The sequence below is a fragment of the Neoarius graeffei genome, chromosome 20 (genome assembly GCF_027579695.1).
Source record: "Neoarius graeffei isolate fNeoGra1 chromosome 20, fNeoGra1.pri, whole genome shotgun sequence".
NCBI classification, from domain to species: Eukaryota; Metazoa; Chordata; class Actinopteri; order Siluriformes; family Ariidae; genus Neoarius; species Neoarius graeffei.
This window is the reverse complement of record NC_083588.1, coordinates 61,896,312-61,918,592: the sequence shown is the minus strand read 5'-3', so window position 1 is coordinate 61,918,592 and position 22,281 is coordinate 61,896,312. Positions and strand designations below refer to the sequence as shown.

At 43.2% G+C, this 22,281-nt stretch overlaps 1 protein-coding gene across 1 annotated transcript; it reads left to right on the top strand.

The window, feature by feature from the left end:
- The first annotated feature begins 5,089 nt into the window (after positions 1-5,089).
- si:dkeyp-72e1.6 (transmembrane protein 238-like) lies at positions 5,090-16,903 on the top strand. The gene is made up of 2 exons (XM_060902142.1): positions 5,090-5,763; positions 16,545-16,903. Exon 1 carries the CDS (start codon positions 5,291-5,293, stop codon positions 5,747-5,749), a length of 459 nt encoding a protein of 152 aa, XP_060758125.1. The 5' UTR covers positions 5,090-5,290; the 3' UTR covers positions 5,750-5,763; positions 16,545-16,903.
- The last annotated feature ends 5,378 nt before the right edge of the window (positions 16,904-22,281 follow it).

Below are 22,281 nucleotides of genomic sequence, written 5' to 3'. Positions count from 1 at the left end.
AGAAGGTCCGGGTTCAAGCCCCGTGGCCGGCGAGGGCCTTTCTGTGTGGAGTTTGCATGTTCTCCCCGTGTCCGCGTGGGTTTCCTCCGGGTGCTCCGGTTTCCCCCACAGTCCAAAGACATGCAGGTTAGGTTAACTGGTGACTCTAAATTGAGCGTAGGTGTGAATGTGAGTGTGAATGGTTGTCTGTGTCTATGTGTCAGCCCTGTGATGACCTGGCGACTTGTCCAGGGTGTACCCCGCCTTTCGCCCGTAGTCAGCTGGGATAGGATCCTGCGACCCTGTAGAAGGATAAAGTGACTAGAGATAATGAGATGAGATGAGATGAACTCCTTAATGATAATAAACTTCAAAATGACATCCCGAACTAATTAACAGCTTTTAACTGAACCAAGTAATTATTTTTTGTCAAGTCGCTACATATCCACGCCACGGCATTTCCCCCCAAAATGCTACATATCCCTTTCTATTTAAAGTGCATTTAACCGTGTTCTTTCATGACAGATTATTTTATTTTACAGATTATTTTATTTTTTTAGATTATTTTATTAAAATCATTCATAATTCAGCGTTAAATTGTCCAATAAATGCGAGAAGTGCCAAAGCGATTTCCTACTTCATGGGCACAGCCATCTTAGAAGACTTCACGCCAATGGCGGCCTCTGATTGGCCAAATGGTTATGTCTGGTTTTGAGAAAAATCGGTGATGGTGCTTGTTGCATTTTGGAATGAAAGGCCGTAATGCAGTGTGTAAATCAATGGCAGACATCGTGTTTTGGCGAAAACTGAATACGGTACGAGTAAGATATGATAATTGCTGATGGTTTGGTGGCGGGAGTTTAAATTTTTCAAATTTGGCGTTTATTGTGTTTTGGAACCAAACTCTTCATTTGTAAAAATGTGTGTAGTTGTTGATATGATGTGAAATCTTCTGTAAGGAGATGTTTATTTCACATTTATGGAAGGAGTCTCCAGTGTCAATGCTTTGTAGCAGTCAGAGGTAAAGCTGTAACTTTATGTTTTGGTTGTTTTTTAATTGAATTAAACAAGTTCATGTATTTTGTGGATGTTTCACAACAACAATAACACTCAAAACAGACAAAAAATATGACAACAACACTCCATCCATCCATCCATCCATCCGTAACCGCTTATCCTGTACAAGGTCGTAGCTGACTACGGGCGAAAGGCGGGGTTCACCCTGGACAAGACACCAGATCATCACAGGGCTGACACATAGACACAGACAACCATTCACACTCACACCTACGGTCAATTTAGAGTCACCAGTTAACCTAACCTGCATGTCTTTGGACTGTGGGGGAAACCAGAGCACCCGGAGGAAACCCACGCGGACACGGGGAGAACATGCAAACTCCACACAGAAAGGCCCTCGCCGGCCACGGGGCTCAAACCCGGACCTTCTTGCTGTGAGGCGACAGCGCTAACCACTACACCACCGTGCTGCCTTGTTCACGTTCTACAGCCAATACAAATGTTATCCAAAAAACAATACAACTAATCCAAAACACTCCATTCTCATACATGAAGGTGCCGGAACCTTCAAGAGTCCATCTTTTAATTTAGTTTGTATATCTTACTTAAAAAATGTGAACGTGCTTCAGGGACACAGTTATAACGTAAACCTACACCACATGCACTTTGTTTGGGAGAAGATTCACACTAAAGGTCTAGAGCATGTCCCTGCTTTGGTACCACCCCAGCAACAAGAAAAAGTTCTGTTTAGTAGCCCGTTGTAGGCGACACTTATAATCAGTGTTAATTATAGCCTATAAAATTAAAACTAGACGGCCTTTCAGATTTTTCAAGCGTAGGTCATAAAAAGAATTTTCCCCGACACCTAATTATTTTTGTTTAGTGACCGAAAGCTACTGAATTCAAATCGCAGACTTCCAATTTTATTTGTTCTTTAAAAAATAGAACAATTAATGAATTTATCTCCACGCGGCCCTAAATTCTCCACTATTTTTTCCTGCTTCACCATGACCCAATTCAAGATACTATATCAGGCATCACATGGTGGGCTTTCCCCGTTCACGCAAGACATTGTGGGATACAAATTTAAAACAGGAGAGAAAAATGGAGGACGTGAGTGTGCGAATGAAACGTAAAAGACTGACTACAGTAACGGAAAGAAAGTGAAAATACATACATGTTATTTACCAGCTGGGAGGTCCGTATGGTGAAATACCGTGACCGAGGTCTTGAAAGTACTGAGCGAGGCCCTCTGGGCCGAGGTCAGTATTCAAGGCTGAGGTCACGGTATTTCGCCATACGGACCGACCTTAAGCTGGTAAATAATATATTAATTTTTTTCTTTACCAAATTCTAACAGAACTCAAGAGCACCCGAAAGGGAAAACTGAGCCGAGCCGCCATTTTGAATCCTCATTCACGGCTGTAATGCAAATGGCTTCCTCCTCGGTATACAAGTGCACTTCCATGGCAGGAAAAAAAAACTACATTTTGCCGCCTATGTAGTCCCCTATTTATACAAATAGGAGTCATTCAGGATTCAGGCATGTTTTTGCTCGGCATTAGCAAGTTAGAGGTTTTTAGCTTTCTCCTGAAATGTTTTCTTTAATTTCTTCTTCCTCAGGGTAGTAAAACTCGCTTTCGCTGTGAACACTGTCGTTATCGCTATCCATGATGTCAAATTAATGCTATTCTCCTGAGAAATGCTGGCAAACATTTACAAGATTGTTGATAATCTTATAAATAAATCTTATTAAAAAAAAGATAAATGTTGACAAAAAATGTTACTATGTTTGTTGTTGTTGTGAACGAGCGAGTCGCTAGAGGTCTGTAACCGGGGTCCGTACCATAGGATATGGACCCGCTCGCCAACCAATCAGAACGCAGGATTTGGACCGCAAAAAAAATAAAAGACGTTATGTTATATATGAAGGAAAGGAAATGCAGGAAATATCAAACTAATAAATATAATAAATGTTTGTTTAGCAACACAATGATGGTCAAAGGTAAACCAGTGCATGCGCACACACACACACACACGGATTTCCTCTGTCTGCTTGACTGCACGAAGCGAGCGATTTCATTTCATGCACATTATTTGCTCAGGAATCCCCTTCAATTAAATAACTTCCCAGCCACAGAATGGCCTGATATTTTGTGAGATATTACAGAAAAGAAAGAAAGCACAACTTTATTCATTACATGCTTGTGAAATTCCTCTCTGCATTTAACCCATCTGAAGCAGTGAACACACATGTGAGCAATAAGCGCACACACACACACACACACACACACACACACACCCAGAGCAGTGGGCAGCTATGCTAACAGCGCCTGGGAAGCAGTTGGGAGATAAATAAACATATATTACAACGACCACATTTCAGAAGGAGCTAAATTTCACTGATTTTATGAAATCGAAAGGCCGTCTAGCTTTAATATTGCTTGAATAACTGGAAATGGCTGAACCATTACCAGTTATTCAGATCTGGAGCGCCACCTGCTGGTTCTTTGGTTCTACACGATTAGATTAGATTAGATTAGATTAGAACTTTATTGATCCCTTTGGGAGGGTTCCCTCAGGGAAATTAAAATTCCAGCAGCATCATTACAGGATAAACAGAGAATAGAAAATAAACACTTCTAGATAAATTAAATTAAATTAAATTAAATTAAGTATTTACATATACAAATACAAAAAGAATAAGATATGGGGAAGAGAGGAAAGGGGGTAAGGGGGCCAGCAGGAGAGATATTGCACATTATATTGCACATTGTAGGGCGGCACGGTGGTGTAGTGGTTAGCGCTGTCGCCTCACAGCAAGAAGGTCCGGGTTCGAGCCCCGTGGCCGGCGAGGGCCTTTCTGTGCGGAGTTTGCATGTTCTCCCTGTGTCCGTGTGGGTTTCCTCCGGGTGCTCTGGTTTCCCCCACAGTCCAAAGACATGCAGGTTAGGTTAACTGGTGACTTAAATTGAGCGTAGGTGTGAATGTGAGTGTGAATGGTTGTCTGTGTCTATGTGTCAGCCCTGTGATGACCTGGCGACTTGTCCAGGGTGTATCCCGCCTTTCACCCGTAGTCAGCTGGGATAGGCTCCAGCTCGCCTGCGACCCTGTAGAACAGGATAAAGCGGCTACAGATAATGAGATGAGATGAGATGAGATGAGATTGCACATTGTCCAGTATTGCTTATTGTTAGGCTAGGCTACTGCTCCTTCCTGTCCTCCTGTTCCCCCTCCTCCCCCCCCCAGAGAGGAGGAAATTAGGACTCCTTATAGCCTGTTGATTTCAAGCTGTGATTAAAAAAACAAACAAACAATTATTAAAATCTATTTTTAAGTAATTCATGACAGTACAAAATAGTAGACAAAGTAAAAAAAAAAGTTGGCTATTATTGAAGTATAAAAAGGAAACACAAGGTTTATAAGGTGTAATAAAGAGAACAAATGAGAGGTATAGAAAGAAAAGTAGTATACATTGAAAACAAACAAACAGGAAAACAAAACAAACGCCTCAAATGTACACTACCGTTCAAAAGTTTGGGGTCACCCGGACAATTTAGTGTTTTCCATGAAAAGTCACACTTTTATTTCCCACCATAAGTTGTAAAATGAATAGAAAATATAGTCGAGACATTTTTCTGGCCATTTTGAGCGTTTAATCGACCCCACAAATGTGATGCTCCAGAAACTCAGTCTGCTCAAAGGAAGGTCAGTTTTATAGCTTCTCTAAAGAGCTCAACTGTTTTCAGCTGTGCTAACATGATTGTACAAGGGTTTTCTAATCATCCATTAGCCTTCTGAGGCAATGAGCAAACACATTGTACCATTAGAACACTGGAGTGAGAGTTGCTGGAAATGGGCCTCTATACACCTATGGAGATATTGCACCAAAAACCAGACATTTGCAGCTAGAATAGTCATTTAGCACATTAGCAATGTATAGAGTGGATTTCTGATTAGTTTAAAGTCATCTTCGTTGAAAAGAACAGTGCTTTTCTTTCAAAAATAAGGACATTTCAAAGTGACCCCAAACTTTTGAACGGTAGTGTATGAGTTTTGAGACTATTTCTGTTACTTCCGGGTGCTGGAGGTGTGGCCCCGCCCACTTACCGTTTACAGGTAACGGTGCGGCTCACCTGGGTCACTTTTCTTTCCCTGCGGAGTCGCGGATTGTTTACTTCCGGAGAAATGGATTTATGTTAAGATAACGATTTAATTCGAGTTAATGACTGTTTAAAACCAAGTGTGGTTTATATTTTGATTTGTGTGTGTGTGTGTGTACTGGGCCAGCCTGATGGAGGAGCCGGTTCTGGGCGGTTTGGGTCGGTGCTCGTGCGCGTTCTGGCTGGCCGTGGCGTTTGATGTGTGCGGCCTGCTCGTGCTCCTGGCCGGAGTTTTCGCCGACGTCTTCTTCTACGACTTCCTCATCTACGCAGGCGCCATCATCATCTTCCTCAGCCTGATCTGGTGGGTTTTCTGGTACACAGGGAACATCGAGGTGCCTCCAGGGGAGCTCGAGGACGACGTGGGTCTGCTGAAGAAGAAAGAGAAAGGCTTCACCGGCGTCCTGAGGAGGTTCTCCAGCCGAATCAGGAGCTCGGTTCGGAGAACCGCCATGTCGGGTCGGGCTCAGGCCTCACAGAGCCAACATGGCAGCCAGGTCCACCTGCCCATGACTCCTCCTCCTCCTCCTCCTCCTCAACACCTGAGCACTGTGTCAGCCACTGTGGCTACAGAAACATCACCCATATGAGCCTTAAATCACAGGTTATTATCATACTCATATTTATTACCGTATAATAACTAAATACACACTGTTCATTCCACAGGTGAGTCCTAAGCATACCTGTCAACTTTGAGGTTTGAAAAAAAAAAAAAAAGGGATATTTCCCAGATTTTTAACTCAAAATAAGGGAAAATTTCGGAAAGTCGTACCCTTCACCAAAAGTGGGTGCGTAGTTGAAGAAGAAGAGAGGGTCCCATATACGATTCGTACATTGGGGGAGTGCCTGTTAGAGAGCGCACTTGTCCTGGGCCGTCGGCATAGTGAGGTAGGGTGGCCAGTTCCTTTCCTCGCCGCCTTACTTCCCCCAGTGTTTCCACCAGGTCCCCATTCACTGCTGAGTGGACAGGGAGCGAGCCCCAGATCCCCGTCGAGCCGAGGCTCGAACCGGGGACCGTTCGCTTAGTGGTCAAGCGCTCTAACCACTTGGCCACTTCGCCTCCTGTAGTTGAATGGGGGGCAATTTTCTATCTAGTATTTGTGATTTCCTGTACTCTGGTGCATGTTGGTGATAGCCAAGACCCAAACTCAATATGCTTATGCTTTATAGAGTGCATTTGTGAATAAACTATACATTTATTTTTATTTGCTTTCAGTGGTACCAGTTATTTCCCAAATTAAGGGCTAAAATACGTATCTTACGTTAAAATAAGAAAGGTCATTATATAACCAGTCAAATTCAATTCCATTGCAATTTATTATGGTTTTACCATAGTCATGGCCTCGGAACACTAGATAGATAGATAGATAGATAGATAGATAGATAGATAGATAGATAGATAAAGAGTAATATAAGATATTAAACCAAGAGTGATTTAAAATGAGTAAGTTTCAGATAGAAAATAAAATAGACAGCGAGTGGATAAAACAGTTAATACACCAATTAGTTTACACTAGGCTATTTATGAGGTAGCCAGGACATACTTAATGTAAACATGTGTAGCTTACCTTTGATTATTTGAGAGGCTTTCATTTTCCCCATGGAAAGTTTCTTTGCGATGGAAGAGTCTGGGAACATTCCAGCCACGCACTTGTTGAAATCATCAAAGAAAGAGAGGCTAATGTTTTTCTTAGCTATTAGCATCACCATCTTCACCTCAGACCTAATCAGTGTTGCCAGATACTGCTGACGTTTTCCAGCCCAAAATATGTTCAAAACCCGCCAAAATGCACTTGAAACCGCCCAACTTGGGCGGGAAACCACCCAATCTGGCAACACTGGACCTAATCACTTGTTCAGCCTCGCCTCCGGACGTAGTTATGTAATTACTGATGCCTGAGAGGGCGGGGACGTGAATTCATGGCCCGACTTCCTGCTGTAAACTCCTGTCAGAGGCGCGTCATGAATTCTGGACCTACCGACTTTTTTATATTGTGAAAATATGGGATATTTTCAGGAAAATAAAAAAACAGGAAGACAGCGGGAAATAAGTCAAAATAAGGGATTTCCCAGGAAAAACGGGAGGGTTGACAGGTATGGTCCTAAGGCCAGTGTCTCACTGGGCTGCAACAGCCCGCGACTAGTTGGAGACAACAATTGCGATAAAATATGCGAATTAGCGACAATTTTCACTTGGAATCACACTGAATCGATATTCGCATATTTTACCGCAATTGTTGTGTCTCCAACTAGTCGCAGCCCGGCTTTCCCTCGGCAGGCAGGGAAGTAGAGGAAGCCTCATGGAAACTGACTTGAGAAGGGTTCGCGACACATTTTGAGAGAAATTTTGTCGCACAAATTTTTTGAACGTGTTCAAAATTTCAGCGACGAAGGAACGACACTTTGCAAGGAAATTGAGAAGCCCCGTGAATGTTTCAAGACACTTTTGAAACTCTCGCGAATGACATTCGCAATTTGTCACAACCCAGTGAGATACTAGCTTAACAGTCCTACCCATTCCCTTACAGATCTTCTTCTTCTTTTGGCTGCTCCCGATTAGGGGTCGCCACAGTGGATCTTTCGTCTCCATTGCTCCCTGTGTTCTGCATCCACTTTCATGTCCTCTCTCACCACATCCATGTATCTCCTCTTTGGCCTTCGTCGTTTTCGTGTGCCTGGCAGCTCCATCCTCAACATTCTCCTTCCAACATGCTCTGCATCTCTTCTCAGGATGTGCCCATACCATCTCAGTCTCATCTCTCTTAGCTTCATTCCCAACCTCTCCTCTGATGTGCTCGTTCCTTATCCTGTCCAACCTCCCATCGCAAACCTTAACATCCTCAACTCCACCACCTCCAACTTTGCCTCCTGTCTCTTCGTTAAGGGTGCGGTCTCCAATCCATACATCACAGCTGGTCTCACTACTGTCTTATACATCTTGCCTTTCACTTTTGCTGAGACTTTCCAATAATAATAATAATAATAATTTATTTCTATGTGCATTACATAAGAATCTCAATGCCCTTACAATAATATATGTAAAATAACAATAACAAATAATTAAATATCTAATGTCCATGAAAACTCATTTACATAAAAATATTATCAAAGAGGAAAAAAAAATCAAGACTTAAAAGTTCAAAAATCAAAACTAAAAGGATGAGATATGTAAATCGAAAAGATAAGTCTTAAGTCCTTTTTTAAAGTCATTAATGCCAGTTGATTCTTTTAAGGCCTTTGGAAGTTGATTCCACAATGAAGCGAACGCACGCTTTCCATAAGTATCGGTTCTGTAACGTGGCGTAGAAAGAACGATGATGTTATTACTGTTAGAGCGTAGCGACCGTAGTGGCTTCTTCACCACCAGTAGATCACTGAGATATGATGGCGCCAATCCATTGAGTACTTTGAAGGTCATCAACAAGACCTTGAATATTATTCTCTTCTTCACTGTCAGTCAATGAAGTGAGCGTAAGACAGGTGTGATGTGGTCATATTTCTTCTTCAATGTGACCATCCTTGCAGCTGCATTTTGGATGCGCTGCAATTTCGACAAGTCCTTGTCGGGGAGACCAGACAACAAACTGTTGCAATAGTCCAACTTGGATGTTATGAATGCATGTGCAATCACAAATGACTCCCGAAATCCTTCTCCACCCTGCCTGCACTCTGTTTCTCACCTCACTATCGCAGCCCCCATTTTCCTGCACAGCTGACCCCGGGTACGTGAATTCACAACTCTTTTCAATCCGCATGTTAGATTTGGCACAGTTTTACGCCGGATGCCCTTCCTGACACGACCCTCTCCAGTTTATCCGGGCTTGGGACCAGCACCAAGAGTACGCTTATGCAGACACTGAAAATACATTTTAATCTACTTTTAAAGTCTAAAACAGTTTATCCTGATTTCATGCAAACTCTCCATCAAGTGATGCACCAAGTTCAAAAAAATAAATCAGCAAAATGTTTACATATTAATCATTATATAGATCCTTCACTGACGTCTGTAGTCGTTTTAGTTTACGTCCCTGTGCAAAAGTCTGAGACGTGCAAAGAAATAGAAATGCTGTAGAGCAAAGACCCTTTCAGAAATAATGAAATAAAATGTTTCAACATTTTAAAAATACTATAATCAGTAATCAGTAAGCCGTAAGAAATCAATATAACAAAATCAGTATTTGGTGTGAGACGACGCTTTGCTTTAGTCTCAGGTACAATGAGTGCAGTTTTGTAAGGAAATGAGCTGTAGGTTTTAATGAACATCTTACAGAACCAGCCACAGTAAGTGGTTAGCACTGTCGCCTCACAGCAAGAAGGTCCGGGTTCGAGCCCAGCAGCCGGCGAGGGCCTTTCTGTGTGGAGTTTGCATGTTCTCCCCGTGTCCGCGTGGGTTTCCTCTGGGTGCTCCAGTTTCTCCCACAGCACTGTAAAAAAAGAATAGTTGAGAATACTTGAAATTTCAAGGCAACAGTCTGCATTAAGAATTTTATGTTTTGCCAATGATGTGCCCATGATAATCCAAACTATGATAAAACTGTTATCTTTATTAAGAATTCTTAATTAAGTCAATTTTCAATTCCTCATTCTGCCAACATAGATTTCTCTTTTTGCTGAACAGTGGCATTCACAGTAGTGCAAAAAGGCAATTGAGGTTATGAGACTTTTTTTAGGGGCTTTTTTCACCTTTATTTGGATAGGACAGTGTAGAGACAGGAAATGATCTTGGGTCGGAATCAAACCTGGGTCCCCGGATTTATGGTATGGCGCCTTATCCACCTGAGCCACGACGCCACACCCAGGCTGTGGGTTTTAAAAATTTTTGTAATTGTGTAGAACAATGAAAAAAGGCATGTATAGTTTAATGATAAATTGTGATAACCTCGGGGGCGTTGTGGCTCAGGTGGATAAGGCGCCATGCCATAAATCCGGGGACCTGGGTTTGGTTCCGACCCAAGGTCATTTCCCGGTCCCTCCCCGTGTCTCTCTGTCTCTACGCTGTCCTATCCAAATAGAGGTGAAAAAAGCCCCAAAAAAATCTAAAAAAAAAAATTGTGATAACCTCAATTGCCTTTTTGCACTACTGTGAATGCCACTGTTCAGCAAAAAGAGAAATCTATGTTGGCAGAATGAGGAATTGAAAATTGACTTAATTAAGAATTCTTAATAAAGATAACAGTTTTATCATAGTTTGGATTATCATGGGCACATCATTGGCAAAACATAAAATTCTTAATGCAGACGGTTGCCTTGAAATTTCAAGTATTCTCAACTATTTTTTTTTACAGTGAGTCCAAAGCCATGCGGTTAGGTTAATATGGGACGGCCTTGGGCTGAGTTGCCCTTGAGTGAGGCACCGAACTCCCAACTGCTCCCCGGACGCTGTTACCATGGCTGCCCACTGCTCTGGGTATGTGTGTGTGCTCATTGCTCACATGTGTGTGTTCACTGCTTCAGATGGGTTAAATACAGAGAGGAATTTCACAAGTGTGTGATGAATGAAGTTGTGCTTTCTTTCTTTGACTGTCATACTCGCGTCATAATTTTGCCCCAAAACCCAGTAGCCTTCATTATGTTTTCTTTTTTAATCTGAAAAGTGCTCTCTTATGGAATATGCCAATCAGATCTCAGATACAAACATTTTTTTTCTGTAACATTTAATTTTGTGCTGGAAAAAAAACCCTGAACGTTTGGAACTCTAAAATGATGTTTTTGTCCTGACTTGATAATGTAGAAGTCTCATCTCATCTCATTATCTGTAGCCGCTTTATCCTGTTCTACAGGGTCGCAGGCGAGCTGGAGCCTATCCCAGCTGACTACGGGCGAAAGGCGGGGTACACCCTGGACAAGTCGCCAGGTCATCACAGGGCTGACACATAGACACAGACAACCATTCACACTCACATTCACACCTACGGTCAATTCAGGCCAAGTTTACATTAGACCGTATCTGTCTCGTTTTCTTCGCGGATGCACTGTCCGTTTACATTAAACCGCCTGGAAACGCCGGGAAACGGGAATCCGCCAGGGTCCACGTATTCAATCCAGATCGTGTCTGGTCCGGTGCTGTGTAAACATTGAGAATACGCGGATACGCTGTGCTGAGCTCTAGCTGGCGTCGTCATTGGACAACGTCACTGTGACATCCACCTTCCTGATTCGCTGGCATTGGTCATGTGACGCGACTGCTGAAAAACGGCGCGGACTTCCGCCTTGTATCACCTTTCATTAAAGAGTATAAAAGTATGAAAATACTGATGCAAATACTGCCCATTGTGTAGTTATTATTGTCTTTAGGCTTGCCATCCTTCCACTTGCAAGTAGTAAGTGATATGCGCTGGGATCACACACACAGCGGCTCAGTCCCGAATCACAGCTTGTGCACTCCACTCGCGTGCTCTGTGAGCTGCGCAAGGCCGGAGTGCGCACCCTCCAGAGGGCACTCGCTGTTCAGGGCGGAGTGATTTGGAGCGCAGGATGCCTGCGGAGCCGAGCGTATCCGTGTATTGGTGTTGCTGTGTGCACGCTAATCGTTTTAAAAACGTTAATCTGATGATCCGCTGATACGGTCTAATGTAAACATGGGCTTAGTCACCAGTTAACCTAACCTGCATGTCTTTGGACTGTGGGGGAAACCGGAGCACCCGGAGGAAACCCACGCGGACACGGGGAGAACATGCAAACTCCACACAGAAAGGCCCTCGCCGGCCACGGGGCTCGAACCCGGACCTTCTTGCTGTGAGGCGACAGTGCTAACAGTGTTAATACCACCCTGCCGCTATACTTCATTTCAGTATACTGTATTTTCCAGTTCAGTCCATTTTACAGCTCGAAAACAGAAAAATAAAAACACACCTGTTTTAACCTCGTGAAGGTTCTTCTGAACTTTGAGCTCGACTCAGCATTGATGAACTTAAATGTAAGCGCTTTGTTATAAACGTCGCTAAAACAAATTGAAATTAAATAACTTTCTCACTTCTTATCATTCTAATGGTGGGCTACAGATATTATTACTGTAGGCTGAGTTTGACCAAGGTCCTGATTTACATGTGTAAAAGGTAATGAACAGGACCTGCAAAGTATTACATCCTTCAAGTGAACAGAAAAACAAAAAAACACGTCTGTTTTGTGAGCTTAACTTCATGAATATGCAATGTAGGGAGTTATGGGTCGACTGAAGGACAAGTTGGAAGCTACGGAAGCCGGTCTGCTCACTGACAAGACTAAAGTAGTGGCAAAGTCTTCATAAAAAGAGCACTTTTTAAAATTATGACTTGGTATCGCCAAATAATTAACGGTTAAGGCCTCTGCATGCTCTTGCGACAAGGCTTTCGCAGATAGCTTTTCGCAGACAGTTGTAATTTATCATTGAGCGGGGAGTAATAGGCGTGCGCGATGTTATTCACCACCACAACGCAAGGGGGCGCGAAGTTGCGAAATCACTAGGAATAGTTGGTGGGTGTGGTTAGTGGAGTGTTTATCCTCTGGTTACTTATAATGACTAGAACTGGAGTCGTATAGATGTACGTACTTCCTCACTTCCTCGATCAACCGCTCTTGGTGCTGCTCCAGCTTTGCTCGTGTTTTTAAAAATGGCGGTCGTGAAAACAAAACAAACCGGGAAAGTAGGGAAGCGGAAGTGCGTGTACAGCGGATGGAGAGTGGACCAATCAGAGCCCTCTTGTCTGCGACGCTGTCCGTGAGGCTTCTGCGGTGGTCACAATTTTTGGGAGGTGCGCGCAGAGCGTCTGCAAAGGGGGGGGGCTACGCAGACACTGTCTGCGACGCTATCTGTGAGGACTGGGTTGTCAGCATAAATTGGCCTTTATTCCACGAAATCAAGTCGTACATGAGTCGATAGTCGGCTGTAAGCCGTGTGCGACGAGATTGAGTGGAATAACTGTTTTATTTGATCCACATTCACTGGATTTTGAAAAACGGAGCGTTTTCATTTTGATTTTTTGCAAATTCGATAAATATAAACTTTATACAAAACGTCCGACAAAATAATTTCCGCTTAGAATGTCAACAAACCGGCGAAATGCAGGAGCAATTTGTGAAAAATGTGATAATTCTTGAAAAAAAATTAAAAGACACATTCTTACCATGAAATACTTTCATTCCATATTTTGTTGCTTTTTATTTTTTGGGGTTTTGTTTTCGAGTAGTTTTTATTTCGTCCTCGGTTGGTTCAGCAACTCGCTCCGCCATTTTGTTTTTCTCTACTCACGGTATATGAGCCGATATGCTAGTAGTAGTGTAGCCAATCAGAGCACACGATTGCTCATATCCAGTGAATGTGGAAAGAATAATAAGGATTATATGGGGAAAAACAGATTTTTATCTTTTCCACTGACAGTTTGTATAGGTAATCGCATGGGGCCGAGTAAAATTAAGGATGAATTTCACAAGTGATTTTGAAGTTTTGAAGCAATGAGGGCAATTTCAAAACTTTGAAACCACGAGTGAAATTGATCCTTAATTTTACGAGGAACCATACGATTACTTGTTTATAATATACAGGGCCACATTCATACTTCGGAAGCCGTTCAACTTCACAACATTTGTCATTCACGTTTTCTGAACCAATCAGGGCGCGAGACTATCTTGCACGTTTGAATCCGTTTCTGAAGCGTCTTTCATCATGACACGGCGACACGACACGAGGATTTACATCTTTCAGGACTGATCCCGGATATTTCTCTCGTCTCAGATGCCGATCCAGTGCTGCCTGCGTTACTTTAAGAGAGTGGTTCGTAGTTTTCCCCATTTTCTTTCCTCACTTCTGCATAAAACTGCGATAGCACCTTGTCTAACTCGCAGCATTCATACGCCACTAGAGAGTCGTTTATTTGTCTTTCTGTGGCCCATTTCTTCAACACGGAAAGCCAAAAATTCGTACTTTTTTTGGTATTTTCATTTTCGCTTGCAGCTTTCAACTGGTTTATCATTTCTTCGTCAAATATAGCGAAACGCGGCATTGCAGAGTCAGCCATTTTGTTGACAAAATTTGCTCATTTTTGTAACCGTAACCAAGCAACGAACTAGCCAATAGCATTTCAGAAATACGGCCCTGTGTAAAGGAAAAAAAGCCCTCCTTGATTGACCAATCAGAATTGAGTAATTTGGCCCTATGTATTATAATGATAGAAAAAGCCCTGTTTGTATTGTAGATTGTCTCGACTTGAATACTAAAGGCATTAACTAATTAATACAACACTAATGGCCCTTTTCCACTACCCTTTTTCAGCTCACTTCAGCCCGACACGGCTCGCGTTTCGACTACCTCATTGCAGCACGACTCAGCTCGCTTCAGCCCTACTCAGCACCCAAAACTCGCACGGTTGGATTCAGCCGTGCACTCATGGGATTCCATTCAAAAGCAATTTCTTTTCTCTTTATCTGTGGGTGGTAGAAACCTGGAACGGCCATCACTGAACAGAGGTGGGGGTCTAAGACATCATTTATCAACCACCTACAATGCGGTCTTGGGCACTCTTCCCAGACGGCTGGGTGTACGCCAAGACCCAGCTGTTTTCGGGGACTCACAGGAGGACAGAGAGAGTCAGCTTTCCATTGATCACCCTAACGGGCAATCCTTTGATCACCCTAATGACTCGCTGTTCACACCCAGCCTCCAGTGACCCACACCAACATGATGCCTCAACGACACCATATGGCCCTTTTCCACTACCCTTTTTCAGCTCACTTCAGCCCAACACGGCTCGCGTTTCGACTACCTCAGAACAGCATGACTCAGCTCGCTTCAGCCCTGCTCAGCACCCAAAACTCGCACAGTTTTGGAGTGGGGCTGAAGCGAGCCAAACCGAGCCGAGTGGGGCTAGGGGCGTGAGGAGACACTCCCCTGTGCACTGATTGGTGAGGAGGAGTGTCCTCACATGCCCACACACGCCCCGCGAGCACGCTGGGATCTGTAAACCCAGAAGAAGAATAATTACGAATTACGAGAATTTCTGAAGCCTTATGCGCCTCGCCTCATCTATACGCTCTTGCCAGTATCTGTTGGCGTTGTCGGTGACAACAAGCCACAGCACCAAGACCAGCAACACTAACGACTCCATGTCCTCCATGTTTATTGTTTACTATCCGGGTCGTGAGACTACCGCTTAAAAGATCACTGATGTCACTGTTTGCGCCGCCTAATGACATCACGTGACGTCCACCCACTTTCGCTAACTCCACCCAATGTGTCCACCCACTTCCAGCCAGCACGGTTCAGCGCGGTTGTAGTCGAAATGCAACTCCAACAGCCCCACTCAGCTCGACTCAGCCCAACTCAGCACGGCACGGCTCAGCCCAACTCAGCCGCGTTGGTAGTGGAAAAGCGGCATTAGATGAGCTTGTCATCAGAATTCTGATTCTGATCCAGGAGAGGATAAATATCTGATACTCCTTATTAGTCAGACAGAACTGAGGAAGCCTTTCGGATGAGAGGTGAAACGTTTTCAAGAATCTTCAAGCAAGTCCAGTTGCCCTTTTCTACCACCCACAGTTTACTACGACCTGGATGACTGAGAATCTTCACAGACATGTTTTCTCTTTATCCCAGTCGAGTCACTGCGGCGCTGTTGGTCTATACACTGACCGGCCACTTTAATAGGAACTTGTTGTTGATTCTAAGATCCCTGTTCTTGACTGCAGGAGTGGAACCCAATGTGGTCGTCCATTTTCTGTTGCACGCCGAGATGCTTTTCTGCTCACCACGGTTGTAAAGAGTGCTTATATGAGTTACTATATCCTTCCTGGCAAAAACAAAAACCTCAAACCAATCTGTCCATTTTCCTCTGACCTCTCTGATCAGCAAGGCGTTTGTTTACTTTCCACCCGCAGAACTCTTGCTCGCTCGCTCAGTCGACGTTTTTTGTTTTCCGCACCATTTTTTCTGTGTAAAGACTGTTGTGCGTGAAAACCCCAACAGATCAACAGTTTGAACATTAACTGAAGCTCTTGGTTTGTATCTGCGTCGTGCTGCTGTCAAGCGGTCGGCTGATGAGAGAACCGCATCAAACAGCAGGTGGACGTATGTATGGGTGTTCCTAATAAAGTGGCTGGCGAGTGTAACAGACGTGCGTTTTGCGAGGAAGTAAAATGTTCAGAAAAGAAAGAGCTGCTTATCATTCTGTTAATCATTAACACTGTTGAACCACACACTAAACCTCTTACACACACACACACCTGTATTGTTTGACACACGGTGAAACACTCCTGCAACCTTTCTTCCTTTCTTACTTCACCTCCAGCTTGTTCATGGAAAAACATTATGGTTCACACTCGTGGGCCGTGTTCTGTCGTGTTTATGGTGTATGAGCAGATGTTTGTGTGGACATCGTGATTTTAAAATGTTTTGTATTTCTTTTCCCTCCACAGTGACCCGAAGAGGAAAAAATTCAAACGGGAGCTGAAGTCACAACTACTGTACACTGACTGTTTTGTAGTTTATTTTGTTAATTTGTTTACATGTGATTTTTAAATTTGTATTACTGATTAGTAACTACTGCATGAAAGTCTCATCTCATCTCATTATCTCTAGCCGCTTTATCCTGTTCTACAGGGTCGCAGGCAAGCTGGAGCCTATCCCAGCTGACTACGGGTGAAAGGCGGGGTACACCCTGGACAAGTCGCCAGGTCATCGCAGGGCTGACACATAGACACAGACAACCATTCACACTCACATTCACACCTACGGTCAATTTAGAGTCACCAGTTAACCTAACCTGCATGTCTTTGGACTGTGGGGGAAACCGGAGCACCCGGAGGAAACCCACGCGGACACGGGGAGAACATGCAAACTCCGCACAGAAAGGCCCTCGCCAGCCCCGGGGCTCGAACCCAGGACCTTCTTGCTGTGAGGCGACAGCGCTAACCACTACACCACCGTGCCGCCCTGCATGAAAGTCTGTGATTTTTTATTATTATTATTATTATTATGATATTTTTGCCGAGTTTTCTCTTTAGATTTAGTCACTGCCACTTCCCACACCATCCTTCAGGTCGCCCTGTTTCACAGCAGGGATCGATGTTCTCTTTCTTGGGCATTATAATGTTACTCATGAATTTTGTGTAACTCATATCTTCAATCACTCTGTAGTGGTCTTATAAACCAGACTGAAAAATAAACAGCAGTATTTTTGTAGCCGTGTTGTTCCTGTCCAGTTCCTCGTGTTGTTTTAACTTCCGCCTCCAGTCTGTTCTCTATAAAATGTCACCTTTGAACGGTGAGAAGTATCTGACTTCCTCTTGTCTGTTTGCGCTCATGAGGCTACATTCACAGAAAGATGCAGATGATGATGAGAGAGGAAGTGTTCAAGGTTTAATTATCTGTTCGTTTGGGCTTTTTTTTAACTGGAAAGTACAGCAGTTACTCAACAAAATGACCTTTGACCTCGAGGCTGAGTAATAACACACTGATTCTGGTTATTTAGGAGACATTCATCGGTTTGATAAAGAGTGGCGAGAATACATGAGGACACACCCGCACAACACACACCCACACACACAAAGATTCTTGGTTATTTATTAGTCATGTATAAACAGTGATATGCCTCGTGATTTGAATGAGCCTTCCAGAGGTGTCTAACGAGATAAAATAATCCACCCGTCTTCACATTGTTAAGCCTTGTTTAAAGCGAGACGGCCTTTCAATTTCATAAAATCGATGAAATTTAGTTCCTTCTGAAATCTAGTCATTGTGATATCTGTTTATTTCTGTAATATCTCACAAAATATCAGACCATTCTGTGGCTGGGAAGTTATTTAATTTGAGGGGATTAAAGCAAATAATGTGCATGAAATTGCTTGCTTTGCGCAGTCAAGCAGACAGAGGAAGTCCGTGTGCACATGCGCAGGTTTATCTTTGAGCGTGCACTGACCGTTCCATCATTCTGTCACTAAACGAACAGCTGATCACACCAAGGTGCTCGCTGAGCGCCGATATTTATTAGTTTGGTCCTGCGTTTCCTTTCCTTCGTATAGAACATAACGTCTTTTCTTCTTGCTTTCTTTCCGTTACTGTAGTCGGTCTTTCACGTTTCATTCGCACACTCGCGTCCTCCGTTTTTCTCTCCTGTTTCAAATTTGTATCCCACAATGCCTTGCGTGAACGGGGAAAGCCCACCATGTGATGCATGACACAGTATCTTGAATTGGGTCATGGTGAAGCAGGAAAAAATAGCAGAGAATTTCTGGCCACGTGGAGAGAAATTCATTAATTGTTCTCATCTCATCTCATTATCTCTAGCTGCTCTATCCTTCTACAGGGTCGCAGGCAAGCTGGAGCCTATCCCAGCTGACTACGGGTGAAAGGCGGGGTACACCCTGGACAAGTCGCCAGGTCATCACAGGGCTGACACATAGACACAGACAACCATTCACACTCACATTCACACCTACGCTCAATTTAGAGTCACCAGTTAACCTAACCTGCATGTCTTTGGACTGTGGGGGAAACCGGAGCACCCGGAGGAAACCCACGCGGGCACGGGGAGAACATGCAAACTCCACACAGAAAGGCCCTCGCCGGCCCCGGGGCTCGAACCCAGGACCTTCTTGCTGTGAGGCGACAGCGCTAACCACCACACCACCGTGCCGCCCGTTAATTGTTCTATTTTTTAAAAAACTAATAAAATTAGAAGTCTGTGATTCGAATTCAGTAGCTTTCAGTCCACTAAACAAAAATAATTGGATGTTGGGGAAAATTCTTTTTATGACCTACAGTTGAAAAATCTGAAAGGCCGTCTAGCTTTAAAGGAAAACTCCACTCTGAATGATTTACATGTTAATATTTATAACTAACACGTAATTCTTAACAGTGTCTTAACAATTCTTAACATTTTAGAATAAAGTCCTGTTGACGGTTTTTTTTACTTCAAACTTTTATTAAGACGTTCGTCTGTCTTCAGCTTGGTTAATAGTTTCCTATGTTACCCACAATGCTTCTAGATTATAGCTTATAGTCACTGGAAAATGGTCAGTGAGAAAAGAAGCTGTTTTGGTTCAAGAAGCGAGCAGCAAAACCTGATTGTTACCACTTATGTATAAGGTTACAGTCACACTACAGCTCGTGGTGGGTTTGCAAATACTTGGCGATGAAAATTTGGTAGCATCGTCATTAATTGTGCAATGCACAGCGAATATTCTCCGAGCTTTGCAAATTCCCACACAGTTCAAAGACATGCGATTAAGTTAACATGGGGAGGCCTTGGGATGGGGTGCCCTTGAGCAAGGCACCTACCCGGGCACTGTTAGCATAGCTGCCCACTGCTCTGGGTATGTATGTGTGCTCATTGCTCACGTGAGTGTGTGCATGTGTGCGTTCAGTGCTTTAGATGGGTTAAATGCAGAGAGGAATTTCACTATGCTTAAGTGTATGTGTACATGTAAAGTTGTTGTTATTTTTGTTGTTGTTGTTCTTCTTCTTCTTGTTTTTTTGGGAATGTCTCCACCTCATGAGTGGCCAAAATGTCATGAAAATTTCAATGCATACATTGAAATTTGGTGGCGATGTTTTAGTCGGTAAACTAAGCAGTGAACGCTTGCAGGTGGGTTTGGGAATACTTCCCAAAGCTCGGAAAAGCGTCGCCACCAAATGCCTCATTTTTTATCGATAACACATTGCAGAGTATTGCGAGCTGTAGTGTGACTGTAGCCTAAGAGTGTTGATTTTTCCCCTCCTATTAAACACCAAACTGGTTTGTCCAAATGTAGTTAGTTAAAAGTGTACACATGACGAGACTAAAGCGCCGCTGCATCGTTCTCTTCAGGTAGAGATGAAACGAGGACTAAATCTTACTGCACCACTATATGCAGGTAGATGAATGGCATTGTGGGTAATGTAGGAAAACGTTAACAAAAGTGAAAATAGACAATAAAACGGCGGCACGGTGGTGTAGTGGTTAGCGCTGTCGCCTCACAGCAAGAAGGTCTGGGTTCGAGCCCTGTGGCCGGCGAGGGCCTTTCTGTGCGGAGTTTGCATGTTCTCCCCGTGTCCGCGTGGGTTTCCTCCGGGTGCTCCGGTTTCCCCCACAGTCCAAAGACATGCAGGTTAGGTTAACTGGTGACTAAATTGAGCGTAGGTGTGAGTGTGAATGGTTGTCTGTGTCTATGTGTCAGCCCTGTGATGACCTGGTGACTTGTCCAGGGTGTAGGGGAGAGTGGGGAGGAGTGAGCCATGGGGAGAAGTGAACCACTTAAAATTTTTCTAAATTTAGCCAGGGTTTATCCCAGTTAACTTGTCATATGAAGTCACCAGGGAATTCCCCTGACTTCAACCCACAGTGGATGGAAGCCTGGCACCCTGCTCACAATAGGAGAACAAAAGTCTAAAATTCAAGGTAGTAAGTAAATATTTCACTTAACATGTTTTTTCATCCTATTGTCTAATAAACCAAGATAACAATCACATTGTTGTTGTTGTTTATTAGGCATGTACTATGGTATTGTGTGATGACATAACCTGGGCCACATCCTTCCGTTCAAATGTAGGTCGACATCAGAAGCAATGGCGGGTCGTTTTGGGAGGAGTGAGCCACACAGTGCATGGGAGGAGTGAGCCTAGGCTCACTCCTCCCTTCAGTGGCCCACTCCTCCCTTAATTAATCTTGTGTCATGGTGATACATTACCGTACTAATACTTTTACATGTAATTAAGGTATGGGGCTATAATCCACAGATTACCAATAATCCTACCAACCAGTCGTTGGTATCAAACGTACTTTAGACCAGTTCATGTTTGATGTGGTCTTTTAACACGTTCATTTTTGTATGCTGGGATGGCATACGAGGTACCTATACTTCTGTTGTAGGCTTTAAGAAGCCTTGAGTTCCAATTTCAGGTTAGTTGGTTATTTGGCTAAGCGTGCCCATTACTAGTATCTCATTTCAGATTATTTTGGTGTTTCGGCTAAAGACAGGCCTCAGGTTTAATTATGTTTTATAGACTGTAATGCTGCTGTGCAAACACGTGTTCCTACAAAAAAAACTTATAATAGCTGGACTTTTTTTGTTAAGATTTTAGATTTTTTTGATATCTTTACTGTTTTACAGTCTGATTTGTTTTTTTAATACGTTTCATTTGTTACAGTTCAAATAAAAGTTTGTATTTCATGACAAATGTCATTTGCTCATGATTTCAAGCCAGTGGTCCAGTCCTCCCCATGGGGTGGTTCACACCTCCCTTAGATCAGGAGGAGTGAGCCATAAAATTAACAGGCTTTTTCTCCCATCTGTAGAACTGATGGTTGCACGATTAGTTGTACAACTTGGTTCGTGTTGCAACTACTCTGAATACCTTTCATTTGCATAGGATCATTTTAACTTCAGCCCTTTTATTTTGGCTAGGGGTCCAAAAATGAAAAAAAGCGGCTCACTCCTCCCCACTCTCCCCTACCCCGCCTTTCGCCCGTAGTCAGCTGGGATAGGCTCCAGCTTGCCTGCGACCCTGTAGAACAGGATAAAGCGGCTACAGATAATGAGATGAGATGAGACAATAAAACATTGTTTGTAATTTTGACAAAATAAATATGTTTATTATTGAACATTGTCATTCAGTGTGGAGTTTTCATTTCAGCTTTTCAGTATTCCAGTTTGTCATTTAAAATAAAATCAAATCGCTTTTTTTCGAGAAAAGGTATAATACCACAATTGGCAACATAATCATTTTTATTTTAATCTTTAAATATTTCCACAGTTCATCATTCTGAAATAATTTTGAAGACTTTCAATGTTTACACTCCGCTCCGACAGGAAGCGCTAGCGTTATACTGTAATCACTTCCGGTATATAGGTAACATTTCCGGGTCGTAAATGCATCCTTATATTTTATAGTTTCTTGTATCGTATAGTCAATTATTTTATTCACCGTACAGTTATTAACCCTATCTTATTTTAATGTACTTTCTAATACAGAGATAAAAAAAACTATAAAATTTTTTTGCAATGTAATTAATGTTCCACTTTCTCTTCATTTGTTTTTCCGACCTGTATTCTGTCAAGCCCCGCCTTTTATGCTGTGATTCGGCAAGCTCGTGTCCGTAAAATAACTATCCAATCCTGGAAGAGGTTGCGCATCGATGCAAGCCAATCCCTGCGCACGTGGGCGGGGCTTGTC